The sequence below is a fragment of the Salmo salar genome, chromosome 13, assembly GCF_965601325.2.
Source record: "Salmo salar chromosome 13, fSalSal1, whole genome shotgun sequence".
Lineage (NCBI taxonomy): Eukaryota > Metazoa > Chordata > Actinopteri > Salmoniformes > Salmonidae > Salmo > Salmo salar.
This window is the reverse complement of record NC_138303.1, coordinates 1,830,195-1,850,694: the sequence shown is the minus strand read 5'-3', so window position 1 is coordinate 1,850,694 and position 20,500 is coordinate 1,830,195. Positions and strand designations below refer to the sequence as shown.

General features: G+C 42.2%; 1 protein-coding gene across 2 annotated transcripts in view; it reads right to left on the bottom strand.

The window, feature by feature from the left end:
- Positions 1–20,500, bottom strand: part of LOC106566332 (constitutive coactivator of PPAR-gamma-like protein 2) — a 174,111-nt gene that overhangs the window by 128,055 nt on the left and 25,556 nt on the right. For both annotated transcript variants that reach the window (XM_045692805.2, XM_045692806.2), the window contains exons 5-6: positions 18,074–18,176; positions 17,686–17,753 (exon numbers count right to left, since the gene is read on the bottom strand). In XM_045692805.2, the coding sequence (XP_045548761.2) occupies positions 17,686–17,753; positions 18,074–18,176 (171 nt within the window). The remainder of the gene's footprint in view (positions 1–17,685; positions 17,754–18,073; positions 18,177–20,500) is intronic.

Here is a 20,500-nt window from a genome sequence, read left to right as displayed (position 1 = left end):
CAAGTTAGCCAGGTGTGTTGGTGTGATTACAGCCATCTATTGTATTTCATGAACATGTCTAGATAATAGAGACCCATCCACTTAGCTAGATGTGATTACAGCCATCTATAGTATTACATCAACATGTCTAGATAATAGAGACCCATCCACTTAGCTAGATGTGATTACAGCCATCTATAGTATTACATCAACATGTCTAGATAATAGAGACCCATCCACTTAGCTAGGTGTGATTACAGCCATCTATAGTATTACATCAGCATGTCTAGATAATAGTGACCCATCCACTTAGCTAGATGTGATTACAGCCATCTATAGTATTACATCAACATGTCTAGATAATAGAGACCCATCCACTTAGTTAGATGTGATTACAGCCATCTATTGTATTACATCAACATGTCTAGATAATAGTGACCCATCCACTTAGCTAGATGTGATTACAGCCATCTATTGTATTACATCAACATGTCTAGATAATAGAGACCCATCCACTTAGCTAGATGTGGCTGGGGGGTGATTACAGCCATCTATTGTATTACATCAACATGTCTAGATAATAGTGACCCATCCACTTAGCTAGATGTGATCACAGCCATCTATAGTATTACATCAACATGTCTAGATAATAGTGACCCATCCACTTAGCTAGATGTGATTACAGCCATCTATAGTATTACATCAACATGTCTAGATAATAGAGACCCATCCACTTAGCTAGATGTGATTACAGCCATCTATAGTATTTCATGAACATGTCTAGATAATAGAGACCCATCCACTTAGCTAGATGAGGGTGATTACAGCCATCTATTGTATTACATCAACATGTCTAGATAATAGAGACCCATCCACTTAGCTAGATGTGGCTGGATGTGATTACAGCCATCTATTGTATTTCATGAACATGTCTAGATAATAGAGACCCATCCACTTAGCTAGATGTGATTACAGCCATCTATTGTATTTCATGAACATGTCTAGATAATAGAGACCCACCCACTTAGCTAGATGTGATTACAGCCATCTATAGTATTTCATGAACATGTCTAGATAATAGAGACCCATCCACTTAGCTAGATGTGATTACAGCCATCTATTGTATTACATCAACATGTCTAGATAATAGAGACCCATCCACTTAGCTAGATGTGGCTGGATGTGATTACAGCCATCTATTGTATTTCATGAACATGTCTAGATAATAGAGACCCATCCACTTAGCTAGATGTGATTACAGCCATCTATTGTATTTCATGAACATGTCTAGATAATAGAGACCCACCCACTTAGCTAGATGTGATTACAGCCATCTATAGTATTTCATGAACATGTCTAGATAATAGAGACCCATCCACTTAGCTCAGGGATTCTTAAACCTTTTCAGCTTGAGACCCAAATAAAAATGTGTTTTTTCTAGGACTCAAGCTTATGAAAACATGCAACTATACATATCAATGGTACATTACAATGTTATTTGTTTTAGGCTGACATATGGGCAATGTAATACACATATAGTGTATATGTCACGTCCTGACCAGTAAGGGGTCATTTTGTTATGATAGTTTGGTCAGGGCGTGGCAGGGGGTGTTTGTTTTGGGGTTGATCTATGTTATTCTATGTTTAAATATCTAGTTTTTCTGTTTCTATGTTGGAATTGGTCTCTAATTGGAGGCAGCTGAATCTCATTGCCTCTGATTAGAGACCATATTTATGTAGGGATTTTCTCATTGTGTTTTGTGGTGGTTAATTTCTGTTTTGTATTACATACCTGACAGAACTGTTTGGCTGTCGTTATTGGTTTCAGTGTTCAGATCAAAATAAATCCATGATGAGCACTAACCACGCTGCACCTTGGTCTACTCCTTCAGACAGCCGTTACAGTATATAGCAATTCATGTTTATTTTTCCCCATTAAAAACACTGACATATCTGTCTAGGTTCGAATTGTTGCTGTTAAAATACCACAAATAATTTTCATTCTGAACTAGAAAAAAACGGATTGATCACGTCACACAGATGTATAACAGAACACACACAGTCCTAATGAGGTGTGTGGCTGGTTGAACTTTTCAACAAGCATGTCTATTCTGGGCTCAGTTTAACCTGTTGGGGCTAGGGGGCAGTATTTTCACGGCTGGATAAAAAAACGTACCCGATTTCATCTGGTTACTAATCCTACCCAGTAACTAGAATATGCATATACTTATTATATATGGATAGAAAACACCCTAAAGTTTCTAAAACTGTTTGAATGGTGTCTGTGAGTATAACAAAACTCATTTGTCAGGCAAAACCCTGAGACATTTTCTGACAGGAAGTGGATACCTGATGTGTTGAATTACCTTTAAGCCTATGCCATTGAAACACACAGGGGTTGATTAATGTTTTGGCACTTCCTATTGCTTCCACTAGATGTCACCAGCCTTTACAAAGTGTTTTGAGTCTTTTACAGTGAGATCTGACCGAACAAGAGCCATGGAACGGTGATGGCCGATTAGACTCTGGCGCGCGAGTTCATGTTGGGTACCCTCGTTCCAATACGTTATAAAAGAGGATGCATTCGTCCACCTTGAATATTATTCATGTTCTGGTTAAAAAAGGCACTAATGATTTATGCTATACAACGTTTGACATGTTTGAACGAACGTAAATATATTTTTTCCCCTCGTTCATGACGAGAAGTCCGGCTGGCTTAGATCATGTGCTAACAACACAGAGCTTTTTGGATATAAATGATGAGCTTTTTTGAACAAAACGACATTCGTTATGGACCTGGGATTCCTGGAAGTGACATCTGATGAAGAGAATCAAAGGTAATGGATTATTTACATAGTATTTTCGATTTTAGATCTCTCCAACATGGCCGTTTGTCTGTATAGCAAAGCATATTTTTCTGGGCGCAGTGCTCAGATTATTGCAAAGTGTGATTTCCCAGTAAGGTTATTTTTAAATCTGGCAAGTTGATTGCGTTCAAGAGATGTAAATCTATAATTCTTTAAATGACAATATAATATTTTACCAATGTTTTCTAATTTTAATTATTTAATTTGTGGTGCTGACTTGACTGCCGGTTATTGGAGGGAAATGATTTCCTCAACATCAATGCCATAGTAAAACGCTGTTTTTGGATATAAATATGAACTTGATAGAACTAAAAATGCATGCATTGTCTAACATAATGTCCTAGGAGTGTCATCTGATGGAGATTGTAAAAGGTTAGTGCATCATTTTAGCTGGTTTTATGGTTTGGTGACGCCCGTCTTTGAATTGACAAAACATTACACACAGCTATTGTCAATGTACTCTCCTAACATAATCTAACTTTATGCTTTCGCCGTAAAACCTTTTTGAAATCGGACAACGTGGTTAGATTAAGGAGATGTTTATCTTTCAAAGGGTGTAAGATAGTTGTATGTTTGAAAAATTTGAATTTTGACATTTATTTGGTTTCAAATTTGCCGCTCTTGAAATGCACCTGCTGTTGATAGGGTGCACCACGGGTGGCACGCTAGCGTCCCACATAGCCCCAAGAAGTTTTAAGACAGTGCAACCCTGAGGTCATGCTCAGTATTGAGTCTGTTTCTGTACTTGTTTTTTAAGTATGCCAGAGTTGAAAACACTGACTCACATAGGTTATGTGGTGCCAACCTGGATCAGAACATATACTGCTTGCTCAGTCAGGCAGGAGACAGCTTCCTGCTGTAGATGAGCTTCCCAGAACTGTGTGAGAGTGTTTGCCTCAAAAAACATCTTACTTCAATTAGTTTATTCCATTTCAGAATAAAACTACTTGTATTAACCTGTTGGGGATAGGGGGCAGTATTTGCACGGCCGGATAAAAAAACGTACCCGATTTAATCTGGTTACTACTCCTGCCCAGTAACTAGAATATGCATATAATTATTGGCTTTGGATAGAAAACACCCTAAAGTTTCTAAAACTGTTTGAATGGTGTCTGTGAGTATAACAGAACTCATTTGGCAGGCCAAAACCTGAGAAGATTCCTTACAGGAAGTACCCTGTCTGACCATTTCTTGCCCTCCTTGATCATCTCTAACAAAAACAGGGGATCTCTGGCATGACGTGACACTTCCTACGGCTCCCATGGGCTCTCAGAAGGCGGGAAAAAGCTGAACGATGTAATTCCATCCCCAGGCTGAAACACATTAGCGCGTTTGGCAAGTGCTCTATCAGAGGGCCATCAGACTGAGGCTCGTGCATGAGGGGATAGCATGCTTTTACTTTCACTCTCTTTGTATTAAAAAACTATTTCCCGGTCGGAATATTATCGCTTTTTTACGAGAAAAATGGCATAAAAATTGATTTTAAACAGCGGTTGACATGCTTCGAAGTACGGTAATGGAATATTTAGAATTTTTTTGCCACGAAACGCGTCGTGCTCGTCACCCTTATTTACCATTTCGGATAGTGTCTTGAACGCGCAAACAAAACGCCGCTATTTGGATATAACAATGGATTATTTGGGACCAAACCAACATTTGTTATTGAAGTAGAAGTCCTGGGAGTGCATTCTGACGAAGAACAGCAAAAGTAATAACATTTTTCTTATAGTAAATCTGACTTTGGTGAGTGCTAAACTTGCTGGGTGTCTAAATAGCTAGCACTGTGATGCCGGGCTATCTACTTAGAATATTGCAAAATGTGCTTTCACCGAAAAGCTATTTTAAAATCGGACATATTGAGTGCATAGAGGAGTTCTGTATCTATAATTCTTAAAATAATTGTTATGTTTTTTGTGAACGTTTATCGTGAGTAATTTAGTAAATTCACCGGCAGTGTTCGGTGGGAATGCTAGTCACATGCTAGTCACCTGCTAATGTAAAAAGCTGGTTTTTGATATAAATATGAACTTGATTGAACAGGCATGTATTGTATAACATAATGTCCTAAGATTGTCATCTGATGAAGATCATCAAAGGTTAGTGCGGCATTTAGCTGTGGTTTGGGTTTATGTGACATTATATGCTAGCTTGAAAAATGGCTGTCTGATTATTTCTGGCTGGGTACTCTGCTGACAATCTAATGTTTTGCTTTCGTTGTAAAGCCTTTTTGAAATCAGACAGTGTGGTTAGATTAACGAGAGTCTTGTCTGTAAAATGCTGTAAAATAGTCATATGTTTGAGAAATTGAAGTAATAGCATTTCTAAGGTATTTGAATAACGCGCCACGGGATTCAACTGGCTGTTGAGTAGTTTATACAGTAAAATGTACTGTAGGGCTGATTGTCATCTTTATATGTACTGTTACTTAGCTAGCTAGCTATTAGCTGTGTACAAGGGGATTGTTTGAAACAGAAACACTACTACGAGAGATAGTACTCCCTTATTTCTGCTGATCATCACCTGTTATTAAGTGACAACAATGCCTTGCTAGCTGACTTACTTGTCCACTGTCAAAGCACTGCTTCCTGAAGCGTTCTGCCCTGTTCTGAAAGAACTCCCTGGATTTACCATCATCCTGTGGATGTTTGGTCGGGATATGTTTTAATTTGTTCGTTTTGAGAGATTCATTAAAGCACTTCACGCACAAAACACATAGTTTCATACAAACTTTGAGAAATAACAAAGAGAGAAACTCATTGCTGTAGTTGCGTTTCATGACGATTGAGCTCAGTCAGAACTAGGCTGGTGACGAAATTGTCATTTTTTTTTTTTATTTAAACTTTATTTAACTTGTTATGGCTTGGGGACAGTATTTCGACATCTGGATGAGAAGCGTGCCCAAAGTAAACTGCCTGTTACTCAGGCCCAGAAGCTAGGATATGCATAATTGGTAGATTTGGATAGGAAACACTCTAAAGTTTCCAAAACGATTAAAATAATGTCTGTGAGTATAATAGAACTGATATGGCAGGCGAAAACCTGAGGAAAATCCATCCAGGCAGTGGGATATTTTTGATGTGTGTAGTTTTCTATTGAATGCCTATACAGTATGTGTTTGGTTTGGACCCAGATTGCAGTTCCTCTGGCTTCCACCAGATGTCAACAGTCTTTAGACATTGTTTCAGGCTTGTTTTCTGAAAAGAATTAGGAAGAATGAGACCATTTTCTCAGTGGACTGTGGAATGAACCAGAGATAGTTTGCGCGCAGTAACCGACTGCACGCCCTTCATTCTTTTTCCTTTCTATTGAATACGCTATTGTCCGGTTGAAATATTATTGATTATTTAGACAATAGACAATCTGAGGATTAATTATAAACACAAAACAAACATTTATTGTGTAACTTGGAGTCTTGTGACTGCAACCATATGAAGATCAAAGGTAAGTGATTAATTCTATCGCTATTTCTGACTTTCGTGACTCCTCTACTTGGCTTGAAAATGTTTGTATGCTTTTTTTCAAAAAGGCTTTATGGCGAAAGCATACCATGCGATTAGATGAGGACAGCGGGGTGCTGTCCTCATCTAATCGCATGGTATGCTTTCGCCGTAAAGCCTTTTTGAAATCTGACACAGCGGCTGGATTAACAAGATGTTCATCTTTAAGCCGATGTATAAAACTTTAAGCCGATGTATAAAACTTGTATTTTTTATGAATGTTTGTTATGAGTATTTCTGTATTTTGAATTTGGTGCTCTGCAATTTCACCGGATGTCTGAGAAGTAGTTGATGAACCAGGCGAGGCAGTCATTTGGTTCACCAACTACTTCTCCGATAGAGTTCAGTATGTCAAATCGGAGGGCCTATTGTCCGGAACTCTGGCAGTCTAAGGGGGTACCACAGGGTTCAACTCTCGGGCCGACTCTCTTCTCTGTATACATCAATGATGTCGCTCTCGCTGCTGGTGATTCTTTGATCCACCTCTACGCAGACGACACCATTTTGTATACCTCTGGCCCTTCCTTGGACACTGTGTTAACTAACCTCCAGACGAGCTTCAATGACATACAACTCTCCTTCCGTGGCCTCCAACTGCTCTTAAAATGCAAGTAAAACTAAATGCATGCTCTTCAACTGATCGCTGCCCGCACCTGCCCGCCCGTTCAGCATCACTACTCTGGACGGTTCTGACTTAGAAAATGTGGACTACTACAAATACCTAGGTGTCTGGTTAGACTGTAAACTCTCCTTCCAGACTCACATTAAACATCTCCAATCCAAAATTAAATCTAGAATCGGATTCCTATTTCGCAACAAAGCATCCTTCACTCTTGCTGCCAAACATACCCTCGTAAAACTGACCATCCTACCGATCCTCGACTTCAGCGATGTCATTTACAAAATAGCCTCCAACACTCAACAAATCGGATGCAGTCTATCAGAGTGCCATCCGTTTTGTCACCAAAGCCCCATATACTACCCACCACTGCGACCTATATGATCTCGTTGGCTGGCCCTCGCTTCATACTCGTCGCCAAACCCACTGGCTCCAGGTCATCTACAAGTCTCTGCTAGGTAAAGCCCCGCCTTAGCTCACTGGTCACCATAGCAGCACCCACCCGTAGCACGCGCTCCAGCAGGTATATCTCACTGGTCACCCCCAAAGCCAATTCTTCCTTTGGCAGCCTCTCCTTCCAGATCTCTTCTTCCAATGACTGGAACGAACTGCAAAATTCACTAAAGCTGGAGACTCTTATCTCCTTCACTAGCTTTAAGCACCAGCTGTCAGAGCAGCTCACAGATCACTGCACCTGTAAATAGCCCATCCAATATACCTCATCCCCATAATGTATTTATTTTTCTTGCTCCTTTGCACCCCAGTATCTCAACTTGCACATTCATCTTCTGCACATCTATCACTCCAGTGTTTAATTGCTATACTGTAATTGTTTCGCCACTATGGCCTATTTATTGCCTTACCTCCCTTATCCTACCTCATTTGCACACACTGTATATTGACTTTCTCTATTGTATTATTGACTATGTTTGTTTATTCCATGTGTAACTGTGTTATTGTTTGTGTCACACTGCTTTGCTTTATCTTGGCCAGGTCGCAGTTGTAAATGAGAACTTGTTCTCAACTAGCCTACCTGGTTAAATAAAGGTGAAATAAAAATAAAATAAATAAATACAAATTTGAGAAACCAAGGTTGTTGAGTCTGCCGATAAGAATGTGGTGATTGACAGAGTCGAAAGCCTTGGCCAGGTCTATCAATACAGCTGCACAGTACTGTCTCTTATCGATGGCGGTTATGATATCATTTAGGACCTTGAGCGTGGCTGAGGTGCACCCATGACCAGCTCGGAAATCAGATTGCATAGCGGAGAAGGTACGGTGGCATTCGAAATGGTCGGTGATCGGTTTGTTAACTTGGCTTTCGAAGACCTTAGAAAGGCAGGGTAGGATAGATATAGGTCTGTGGCAGTTTGGGTCTAAAGTGTCTCCCCTTTGAGGAGGGGGATGACCGCGACAGCTAGCCAATCTTCGGGGATCTCAGACGATACGAAAGAGAGGTTGAACAGGCTAGTAATAGGGGTTGCAACAATTTCGGCGGATAATTTTAGGAAGACGGTCCAGATTGTCTAGCCCAGCTGATTTGTAGGGGTCCAGATTTTGCAGCTCTTTCAGAACATCAGCTATCTGGATTTGGGTGAAGGAGAAATGGGGGAGGCTTGGGCAAGTTGCAGTGAGGGGTGCAGGGCTGTTGACCGGAGTAGGGTTAGCCAGGTGGAAAGAATGGCCAGCCGTCGAAAAATTCTTAATGAAATTCTCAATTATCGTAGAATTATCGGTGGTGACAGTTTTTCCTAGCCTCAGTGCAGTGGGCAGCTGGGAGGAGGTGTTCTTATTCTCCATGGACTTTACAGTATCCCATGTAATACAGCTTACACCTTCACAATAAGTCAATGATTTATTTTAGACAGGTCTAAAGAAACATGATATGAAGAAAATTTAGTCTATTTCAGAAGAACAGAAAAGCATACTCTGAGTTATCCTTATGTTAGCCCACAGCCATTTGGCATACCAGGGCCTACACTAGTTAATTTAGCAGTGTTAGGTTCTACAGGGCAAAGAACTGACAGACAACCAAGAGATCAAACCAAGTTTATTCACCCAAGGGGTCAGACAGCTGAACAAAGACATGTTCCCACCAGCACAAGTATACAGTTGAAGTCAGACGTTTACATACACTTAGGTTGGAGTCATTAAAACTTGTTTTTCAACCACTCCACACATTTCTTGTTAACAAACTATAGTTTTGGCAAGTCGGTTAGGACATCTACTTTGTGCATGACAAGTAATTTTTCCAACAATTGCTTACAGACAGATTATTTCACTTATAATTCACTGTATCACAATTCCAGTGGGTCAGAAGTTTACATACACTAAGCTGACTGTGCCTTTAAACAGCTTGGAACATTTCAGAAAATGATGCTATGGCTTTAGAAGCTTCTGATAGGCTAATTGACATCATTTAAGTCAATTGGAGGTGTACCTGTGGATGTATTTCAAGGCCTACCTTCAAACTCAGTGCCTCTTTGCTTGACATCATGGGAAAATCCAAAGAAATCAGCCAAGACCTCAGAAAAAGAAGTGTAGACCTCCACAAGTCTGGTTCATCTTTGGGAGCAATTTCCAAAAGCCTGAAGGTACCACGTTCATCTGTACAAACAATAGTACGCAAGTATAAACACCATGGGACCACGTAGCCGTCATACCGCTCAGGAAGGAGACTGTTCTGTCTCCTAGAAATGAACGTACTTTGGTGTGAAAAGTGCAAATCCCAGAATAGCAGCAAAGGACCTTGTGAAGATGCTGGAGGAAACCGGTACAAAAGTATCTATATCCAAGGTAAAACGAGTCCTATATTGACATAACCTGAAAGGCCGCTCAGCAAGGAAGAAGCCACTGCTCCAAAACCGCCATAAAAAAATCCAGACTACAGTTTACAACTGCACATGGGGACAAAGATTGTACTTTTTGGAGAAATGTCCTCTGGTCTGATGAAACAAAAATAGAACTGTTTGGCCATAATGACCATCGTTATGATTGGAGGAAAAAGGGGGAGGCTTGCAAGCCGAAGAACACCATCCCAACCGTGAAGCACAGGGGTGGCAGCATCATGTTGTGGGGGTGCTTTGCTGCAGGAGGGACTGGTGCACTTCACAAAATACTAGGCATCATGAGGTAAGAAAATGATGTGGATATATTGAAGCAACATCTCAAGACATCAGTCAGGAAGTTAAAGCTTGGTTGCAAATGGGTCTTCCACATGGACAATGACCCCAAGCATACTTCCAAAGTTGTGGCAAAATGGCTTAAGGACAACAAAGTCAAGGTATCGGAGTGGCCATCACAAAGCCTTGACCTCAATCCTATAGAAAATTTGTGGGCAGAACTGAAAAAGCGTGTGCGAGCAAGGAGGCCTACAAACCTGACTCAGTTACACCAGCTCTGTCAGGAGGTATGGGCCAAAATTCACCCAACTTATTGTGGGAAGCTTGTGGAAGGCTACCAAAACATTTGACCCAAGTTAAACAATTTAAAGGCAATGCTACCCAATACTAATTGAGTGTATGTAAACTTGACACACTGAGAAAGTGATGAAAGAAATAAAAGCTGAAATAAATAATTCTCTACTATTATTCTGACATTTCACATTTTTAAAATAAAGTGGTGATCCTAACTAACCTAAAACAGGGAATTTTTACTAGGATTAAATGTCAGGAATTGAGAAACTGAGTTTAAATGTTTTTGGCTAAGGTGTATGTAAACTAGAGGTCGACCGATTTATCGGAATGGACGATTAATTAGGGCCGATTTCAAGTTTTCATAACAATCGGTCATCGGTATTATTGGCCACCGATTTGCCGATTTTTATTTTTTTGTTTGTTTTTTTACACCTTTATTTAACTAGGCAAGTCAGATTAAAAACACATTCTTATTTAAAATGACGGCCTAGAAACGGGGGTTAACGGCCTTGTTCAGGGGGGATTCGTGTTTGCAACCTTCGGTTACCAGTCCAACGCTCTAACCACCTGCTTACATTGCACTCCACAAGGATTAACAGGCTGACTACCTGTAACGCGAGGGCAGCAAGAAGCAAAGGTAAGTTGCTAGCTAGCATTAGACTTATAAAAAACTATCAATCTTAACATAATCACTAGTTAACTACACATGGTTGATGATATTACTAGTTTATCTAACGTGTCCTGCGTTGCATATGATCGATGCGGTGCCTGTTAATTTTCATTGAATCACAGCCTACTTCGACAAACGGGTGTTGATTTAACAAGCGCATTTGCGAAAAAAGTACTGTCGTTGCACCAATGTACCTAACCATAAACATCAATGCCTAACAGGAATATTTAGACTTAGGGATGCCACCCGTTAGATAAAATACGGAACAGTTCCGTATTTCACTGAAAGAAAAAACTTTTGTTTTCGAGATGATAGTTTACAGATTCGACCATATTAATGACCCAAGGCTCATATTTCTGTGTGTTTATTATATTATAATTAAGTCTACGACTTGATAGAGCAGTCTGACTGAGCGGTGGTAGGCAGCAGCAGGCTCGTAAGCATTCATTCAAACAGCCCTTAGCTGTGCTTCAAGCATTGCGCTGTTTATGACTTCAACCTGGGTGGGTATAATTTGTGGAACGTTCCAACAGGAATCTATTCCAAAAACGTCATAAATAACAAGGTTTCCAAAAAACAACGCATACAAAGTTGTATAGCGGCATAATAAGATACCGGGTAGGGAGTGGTCTATTTCATTGAGTTTTTCACTCATCACGTTTATTCCGAAAAATGTCTGTCCTCACTCTGGTAGCCTATGGACAAACATTAAGAATAAGCTACGTGGTGAGTTGATGCCTATTCGGCAGCTAGTTAGCTAGGTTTGTATGCGTTGCTACTTTGTATGCGTTGTTGGTTGGCAACCTTTTACTTTACGTTTTTTGGAACAGATTCCTGTTGGAACGTTCCACCCCTTCAAGCCTATCAACTCCCAAGACTAGGCTGGTGTAACCAATGTGAAATGGCTAGCGAGTTAGCGGGGTGTGCGCTAATAGCGTTTCAAACGTCACTCGCTCTGAGACTTGGGAGTGGTTGTTTCCCTTCCTTTACATGGGTAACGCTGCTTCGAGGGTGGCTGTTGTCGATGTGTTCCTGGTTTGAGCCCAGGTAGGAGCGAGGAGAGGGACGGAAGCTATACTGTTACACTGGCAATACTAAAGTGCCTATAAGAACATCCAATAGTCAAAGGTATATGAAATACAAATCGTATAGAGAGAAATAGTCCTATAATAATATAATAACTACAACCTAAAACTTCTTACCTGGGAATATTGAAGACTCATGTTAAAAGGAACCACTAGCTTTCATATGTTCTCATGTTCTGAGCAAGGCACTTAAACATTAGCTTTCTTACATGGCACATATTGCACTTTTACTTTCTTCTCCAACACTTTGTTTTGCATTATTTAAACCAAATTGAACATGTTTCATAATTTATTTGAGGCTAAATTGATTTTATTGATGTATTATATTAAGTTAAAATAAGTGTTACATTTACATTTTTACATTTTAGTCATTTAGCAGACGCTCTTATCCAGAGCGACTTACAGTAGTGAATGCATACATTTCATATTTTTTTTTTTCATGTGCTGGCCCCCCGTGTTCATTTAGTATTGTTGTAATTGTCATTATAAAAAAAATATATATAAAAAAATGTGGCCGATTAATCGGTATCGGCTTTTTGGCCCTCCAATAATCGGTATCGGCATTGAAAAATCATAGTCGGTCGACCTCTAATGTAAACTTCCGACTTCAACTGTATATACGCCCCAATTTAGGTGAGGTCTGCTCCTCCCCTCTAAAGATTATATATTTATTGCAAGGTAGGAAGTTAAGTGATGTGGGTAATAAACTGTTCCTTCTCCCTTAATCTGACCTGACCTCGGCCCCCCATTCCTCACTAATCTACAGCTCTCCACTCACATCAGTGACCGCAACCATGTGATTGGATATGAGCCAGGGGCTTGGAATGTTACTGAGTAAGGGAAAGCCAACCTTAATTGACCCGACAATATACATTCCTCCTGCAGATAACCATTAACGTTGTGTAGAAACCTGACTGTGGCCCTTCTCCTTTCCATAGGATACCTGATGACTAACAATATTTCAAGAGTAGAAGTCAGAACCGATCAGTAGACAAGAATCGCTTAGAATTCCATGGCATTATTTTATAGTATGAAGAATAGAATTGAACAAAGCTGAATAAAATATAAATACACTGCTCAAAAAAATAAAGGGAACACTTAAACAACACAATGTAACTCCAAGTCAATCACACTTCTGTGAAATCAAACTGTCCACTTAGGAAGCAACACTGATTGACAATAAATGTCCCATGCTGTTGTGCAAATGGAATAGACAACAGGTGGAAATTATAGGCAATTAGCAAGACACCCCCAATAAAGGAGTGGTTCTGCAGGTGGGGACCACAGACCACTTCTCAGTTCCTATGCTTCCTGGCTGATGTTTTGGTCACTTTTGAATGCTGGCGGTGCTTTCACTCTAGTGGTAGCATGAGACAAAGTCTACAACCCACACAAGTGGCTCAGGTAGTGCAGCTCATCCAGGATGGCACATCAATGCGAGCTGTGGCAAGAAGGTTTGCTGTGTCTGTCAGCGTAGTGTCCAGAGCATGGAGGCGCTACCAGGAGACAGGCCAGTACATCAGGAGACGTGGAGGAGGCCGTAGGAGGGCAACAACCCAGCAGCAGGACCGCTACCTCCGCCTTTGTGCAAGGAGGAGCACTGCCAGAGCCCTGCAAAATGACCTCCAGCAGGCCACAAATGTGTGTCTGCTCAAAGGGTCAGAAACAGACTCCATGAGGGTGGTATGAGGGCCCGACGTCCACAGGTGGGGGTGGTGCTTACAGCCCAACACCGTGCAGGACGTTTGGCATTTGCCAGAGAACACCAAGATTGGCAATTTCGCCACTGGCGCCCTGTGCTCTTCACAGATGGAAGCAGGTTCACACTGAGCACGTGACAGGCGTGACAGAGTCTGGAGACGCCGTGGAGAACGTTCTGCTGCCTGCAACATCCTCCAGCATGACCGGTTTGGCGGTGGGTCAGTCATGGTGTGGGGTGGCATTTCTTTGGGGGGCCGCACAGCCCTCCATGTGCTCGCCAGAGGTAGCCTGACTGCCATTAGGTACCGAGATGAGATCCTCAGACCCCTTGTGAGACCATATGCTGGTGCGGTTGGCCCTGGGTTCCTCCTAATGCAAGACAATGCTAGACCTCATGTGGCTGGAGTGTGTCAGCAGTTCCTGCAAGAGGAAGGCATTGATGCTATGGACTGGCCAGCCAGTTCCCCAGACCTGAATCCAATTGAGCACATCTGGGATATCATGTCTCGCTCCATCCACCAATGCCACGTTGCACCACAGACTGTCCAGGAGTTGGCGGATGCTTTAGTCCAGGTCTGGGAGGAGATCCCTCAGGAGACCATCCGCCACCTCATCAGGAGCATGCCCAGGCGTTGTAGGGAGGTCATACAGGCACGTGGAGGCCACACACACTACTGAGCCTCATTTTGACTTGTTTTAAGGACATTACATCAAAGTTGGATCAGCCTGTAGTGTGGTTTTCCACTTTAATTTTGAGTGTGACTCCAAATCCAGACCTCCATGGGTTGATAAATTGGATTTCCATTGATTATTTGTGTGTGATTTAGTTGTCAGCACATTCAACTATGTAAAGAAATAAGGATTTTATTAAGATTATTTCTTTCATTCAGATCTAGGATGTGTTATTTTAGTGTTTCCTTAATTTTTTTGAGCAGTGTGTGTGTGTGTGTGTGTGTGTGTGTGTGTGTGTGTGTGTGTGTGTGTGTGTGTGTGTGTGTGTGTGTGTGTGTGTGTGTGTGTGTGTGTGTGTGTGTGTGTGTGTGTATGTATGTATGTATGTATGTATGTATGTATGTATGTATATATATATATATATATATATATATATATATATATATATATATATACACACACACACACACCTCTATCTAGATATCTGAGATGGTAATGTGAAGAAAATGAGTTAAAGTCAGATTAGGATGCAGGCCAAGGATTAGAGTATTTTTACCTGAACTTTTCCCTTATTGTAGGCTACTACTTTTAGTCTTGAAATCTTTGGTTGTTTACTACACTACTCACTCTGTTTAGCACATGGCCTCACATGTGAATCCTTAAAGAGATGGGTGGGGCTAAGGCTTAAGAGGGTGTGAACAATGCTGAATGGGTGGAGACAAAGAAGAGCTCTCCAGTACATGTACCCAAACGTTCAAGGGCCATTTTCTCAAAAGTGGGGTTACAAGTTTAACAACTTTCAAAGCTGAATTACTTTCCCTCAACTGTAGTGTATGATACCATTCTACAGAGCTCGAAAATAGTAAATTAACAAAGTATTTTTCAATTTAGAACCCATGTACAGAAATCTAATTTACATAAGAATTCACACCCCTTTGATATGACACCCTAAATTGAGCTCAGGTGCATCCAATTTATTTTTGATCATCCTTGAGATGTCACTACAACTTGGAGTCCACCTGTGGCCAATTCCAATGTTTTGAACATTATTTAGAAAACACCGGTTTATTTAAGGTCCCACAGTTGACAGTGCAGAAACCATACCATGAAGTCCAAGGAAATGTCCATAGATCTCCTAGACAGAATTGTGGTGAGGCATATACACTACATGACCAAAAGTGTGGGGACACCTGCTCATCGAACATCTCATTCCAAAATCATGGGCATTGACATGGAGTTGGTTCCCCCTTTGCTATTATAACAGCCTCTACTCTTCTGGGAAGGTTTTCCACTAGATGTTGGAACATTGCTGTGGGGACTTGCTTCCCTTCAGCCACGAGTATTAGTGAGATCGGCACTGATGTTGGGCGATTAGGCCTGGCTCGCAGGTCGCGTTCCAATTCTTCCCAAAGGTGTTCGATGGTGTTAAGTTCAGGGCTCTGCACAGGCCAGTCAAGTTCTTCCACAACGATCGACAAACCATTTATGTATGGACCTCGCTTTGTGCACGGGGACATTGTCATGCTGAAACAGGAGAAGGCCTTCCCCAAATTGTTGCCACAAAGTTGGAAGCACAGGATTGTCTACAATGTTATTGTATGCTGTAGCGTTAAGATTTCAAATCAAAATCAAATCAAATCCCCTTCACTGGAACTAAGGGGCCCAGACCATGAAAAACAGCCCCAGACCATTATTCCTCCTCCAAACTTTACAGTTGTCACTATGCATTGGGGCAGGTAGCGTTCTCCTGGCATCCGCCAAATCCAGATTCGTCCGTCCGACTGCCAGATAGCGATGCGTGATTATTCACTCCAGAGAACGCGTTTCCACTGCTTCAGAGTCCAATGGCGGTGAGCTTTACACCACTCCAGCCGACACTTGGAATTGCGCATGGTGATCATTGGCTTGTGTGCAGCTGCTCTGCCATGGAAAACCAATTAATGAAGCTCCCGACGAACAGTTCTGGTGCTGACGTTGCTTCCAGAACTGACAAGCTGACGTTGCTTTGCAGTTTGGAACTCGGCAGTGAGTGTTGTAACCGAGGACAGACAATTTTTACGTGCTACACGGTCCCGTTCTGTGAGCTAGTGTGGCCTACCATTTCACGGCTGAATCGCTGTTGCTCCTACCCAGACTGCCTAGAGCTGGCTGTCGGACCAAACGGGCAAGGACTTTGGTCAGGGAGATGACTAAGAACCCAATTACCACTCTGACAGAGTTCCTTGGCTGAGATGGGAGAAAAAAAAACGTCAGTCTCTGGGATTTAAGTGGAGAGTGGCCAGATAGAAGACACTCCTGAGAAAAAGGCACATGACAGCCTGCCTGTCATGTGAAGGCATGTGAAAGACAAAGCATAAGGCGAAAAATGATGGTCTGATAAGACAAAAATAAAATGTAAAAATAACTCTTCGGCCTCAATGCAAAGCGCTATTTCTGGAGGAAACCAGACACAGCTCATCACCCGTCTAACACCATCCCTCCGTGAACGGTGGTGGCAGCATCATGCTATGGGGATGCTTTTCAGCATCAGGGACTGGGAGACTGGTAAAGATAGAGGGGAAAATGAATGGAGCCAAATACAGGCAAATCCTTGATGACAACCTGCTTCAGAGTGCAAACGACCTTAGATTGGGGCGAAGATGTAAGTTCCAACAGGACAATGACCCCAAGCATACAGCCAAAGCAATGCTGGAACAGCTTCAGAACAATAATGTTAAAGCCCTTGAATGGCCCAGCCAAAGCCCAGATTTGAATCCCATTGAAAATCTGTGGAAAGACTTGAAGATTGCTGTTCACCGCCGCTCCCCATCTAACTTAACATAGCTTGAGAAAATCCGCAAATCCAGATGTACAAAGCTGATAGATATACCCAATATGACTCAAAGCTGATAGATATACCCAAGATGACGCAAAGCTGTAATCACCACCGAAAGGTGATTCTACAAAGTATTGACTAGGGGGTGTGAATACTTATGTAAATTAGATATCTGTATTTTATTTGTTGATGAACAAACATTTCTATAAACTTGTTTTTACTTTGTCATTATGGGATATTGTGTGTAGATCGGTGAGAAAATGTAATTACTGTTTAACTCCAGTTGTAACAACTAAATGAGGAATAAATAAAAGGTGTATGAATACTTTCTGAAGGGACTGTACATCAGAGACGTGACTCCTACCTGGTTCTTTCCAGGCAGCGTCGCCCCCATGTGGCCAGGAAGACTGCCAAAAGAAGCCGGACCAAACCCTGGCACCACACACAGAAAGACAAATTGACACATCCAGTTAAGCAAGCCTAACGATTTCAGAGGAAAAGCACTTGTTTTCAGACTATAGTAGATATGACTGGCAGGTGCCTTAGCCCAGTGCTTCTCAGTCCTCTACTCAAGAACCCACAGATGTCTCAATGTTGTTGGGACCAGCTCACCTGATTCAACTAGTCAGGGGCTAGAAGATTAGTTCAATCAGGTGTGCCATCTCTGGAATAGACCAAATACATGGAACTGCTGGAGGTCCCCGAGAAGAGGTTTGAGTAAGGTGGCTTTAGCCAATGGCAGAGTTACTCACAAAGGTAGGGGGAGGGTACCATGGAGAGTGGGCGGGGTTTAGAGGCAGATGAGAAATACTCCACAGCCTTCTTAAAACGCTCCACCTTATCCTTCATACGAGACTAGAGAGAATGTGAGAGAAAGGAGGGGTGACAGAAAGCTAGTGGTACTGATATTTGGCAGTCTCTACTTAAGGTACATGGCCTATAGACTGCAAGCCTGCATAGGACAAAGGCTAAGCAGCTAGCAGGGTACTGCTCTGTTTCAGCTGGTATGGTCAGTCTAGCTGTATGGAGAAGGTACTGCTCTGTTTCAGCTGTTATGGTCAGTCTAGCTGTATGGAGGAGAAGGTACTGCTCTGTTTCAGCTGTTATGGTCAGTCTAGCTGTATGGAGAAGGTACTGCTCTGTTTCAGCTGTTATGGTCAGTCTAGCTGTATGGAGGAGAAGGTACTGCTCTGTTTCAGCTGTTATGGTCAGTCTAGCTGTATGGAGGAGAAGGTACTGCTCTGTTTCAGCTGTTATGGTCAGTCTAGCTGTATGGAGGAGAAGGTACTGCTCTGTTTCAGCTGTTATGGTCAGTCTAGCTGTATGGAGGAGAAGGTACTGCTCTGTTTCAGCTGTTATGGTCAGTCTAGCTGTATGGAGGAGAAGGTACTGCTCTGTTTCAGCTGTTATGGTCAGTCTAGCTGTATGGAGGAGAAGGTACTGCTCTGTTTCAGCTGTTATGGTCAGTCTAGCTGTATGGAGGAGAGGTACTGCTCTGTTTCAGCTGTTATGGTCAGTCTAGCTGTATGGAGGAGAAGGTACTGCTCTGTTTCAGCTGTTATGGTCAGTCTAGCTGTATGGAGGAGAAGGTACTGCTCTGTTTCAGCTGTTATGGTCAGTCTAGCTGTATGGAGGAGAAGGTACTGCTCTGTTTCAGCTGTTATAGTCAGTCTAGCTGTATGGAGAAGGTACTGCTCTGTTTCAGCTGTTATGGTCAGTCTAGCTGTATGGAGAAGGTACTGCTCTGTTTCAGCTGTTATGGTCAGTCTAGCTGTATGGAGAAGGTGCTGGTATAGTCAGTCTAGCTGTATGGAGAAGGTGCTGGTATAGTCAGTCTAGCTGTATGGAGAAGGTGCTGCTCTGTTCCAGCTGTTATGGTCAGTCTAGCTGTATGGAGGAGAAGGTACTGCTCTGTTTCAGCTGTTATGGTCAGTCTAGCTGTATGGAGGAGAAGGTACTGCTCTGTTTCAGCTGTTATGGTCAGTCTAGCTGTATGGAGAAGGTACTGCTCTGTTTCAGCTGTTATGCTCAGTCTAGCTGTATGGAGAAGGTACTGCTCTGTTTCAGCTGTTATGGTCAGTCTAGCTGTATGGAGGAGAAGGTACTGCTCTGTTTCAGCTGTTATGGTCAGTCTAGCTGTATGGAGAAGGTACTGCTCTGTTCCAGCTGTTATGGTCAGTCTAGCTGTATGGAGGAGAAGGTACTGCTCTGTTTCAGCTGTTATGGTCAGTCTAGCTGTATGGAGGAGAAGGTACTGCTCTGTTTCAGCTGTTATGGTCAGTCTAGCTGTATGGAGGAGAAGGTACTGCTCTGTTTCAGCTGTTATGGTCAGTCTAGCTGTATGGAGAAGGTACTGCTCTGTTTCAGCTGTTATGCTCAGTCTAGCTGTATGGAGAAGGTACTGCTCTGTTTCAGCTGTTATGGTCAGTCTAGCTGTATGGAGAAGGTACTGCTCTGTTTCAGCTGTTATGGTCAGTCTAGCTGTATGGAGAAGGTGCTGGTATAGTCAGTCTAGCTGTATGGAGAAGGTGCTGGTATAGTCAGTCTAGCTGTATGGAGAAGGTGCTGCTCTGTTTCAGCTGTTATGGTCAGTCTAGCTGTATGGAGGAGAAGGTACTGCTCTGTTTCAGCTGTTATGGTCAGTCTAGCTGTATGGAGGAGGAGGTACTGCTCTGTTTCAGCTGTTATGGTCAGTCTAGCTGTATGGAGGAGGAGGTACTGCTCTGTTTCAGCTGTTATGGTCAGTCTAGCTGTATGGAGGAGAAGGTACTGCTCTGTTCCAGCTGTTATGGTCAGTCTAGCTGTATGGAGGAGAAGGTACTGCTCTGTTTCAGCTGTTATGGTCAGTCTAGCTGTATGGAGAAGAAGGTACTGCTCTGTTTCAGCTGTTATGGTCAGTCTAGCTGTATGGAGGAGAAGGTACTGCTCTGTTTCAGCTGTTATGGTCAGTCTAGCTGTATGGAGAAGGTACTGCTCTGTTTCAGCTGTTATGCTCAGTCTAGCTGTATGGAGAAGGTACTGCTCTGTTTCAGCTGTTATGGTCAGTCTAGCTGTATGGAGGAGAAGGTACTGCTCTGTTTCAGCTGTTATGGTCAGTCTAGCTGTATGGAGAAGGTACTGCTCTGTTCCAGCTGTTATGGTCAGTCTAGCTGTATGGAGGAGAAGGTACTGCTCTGTTT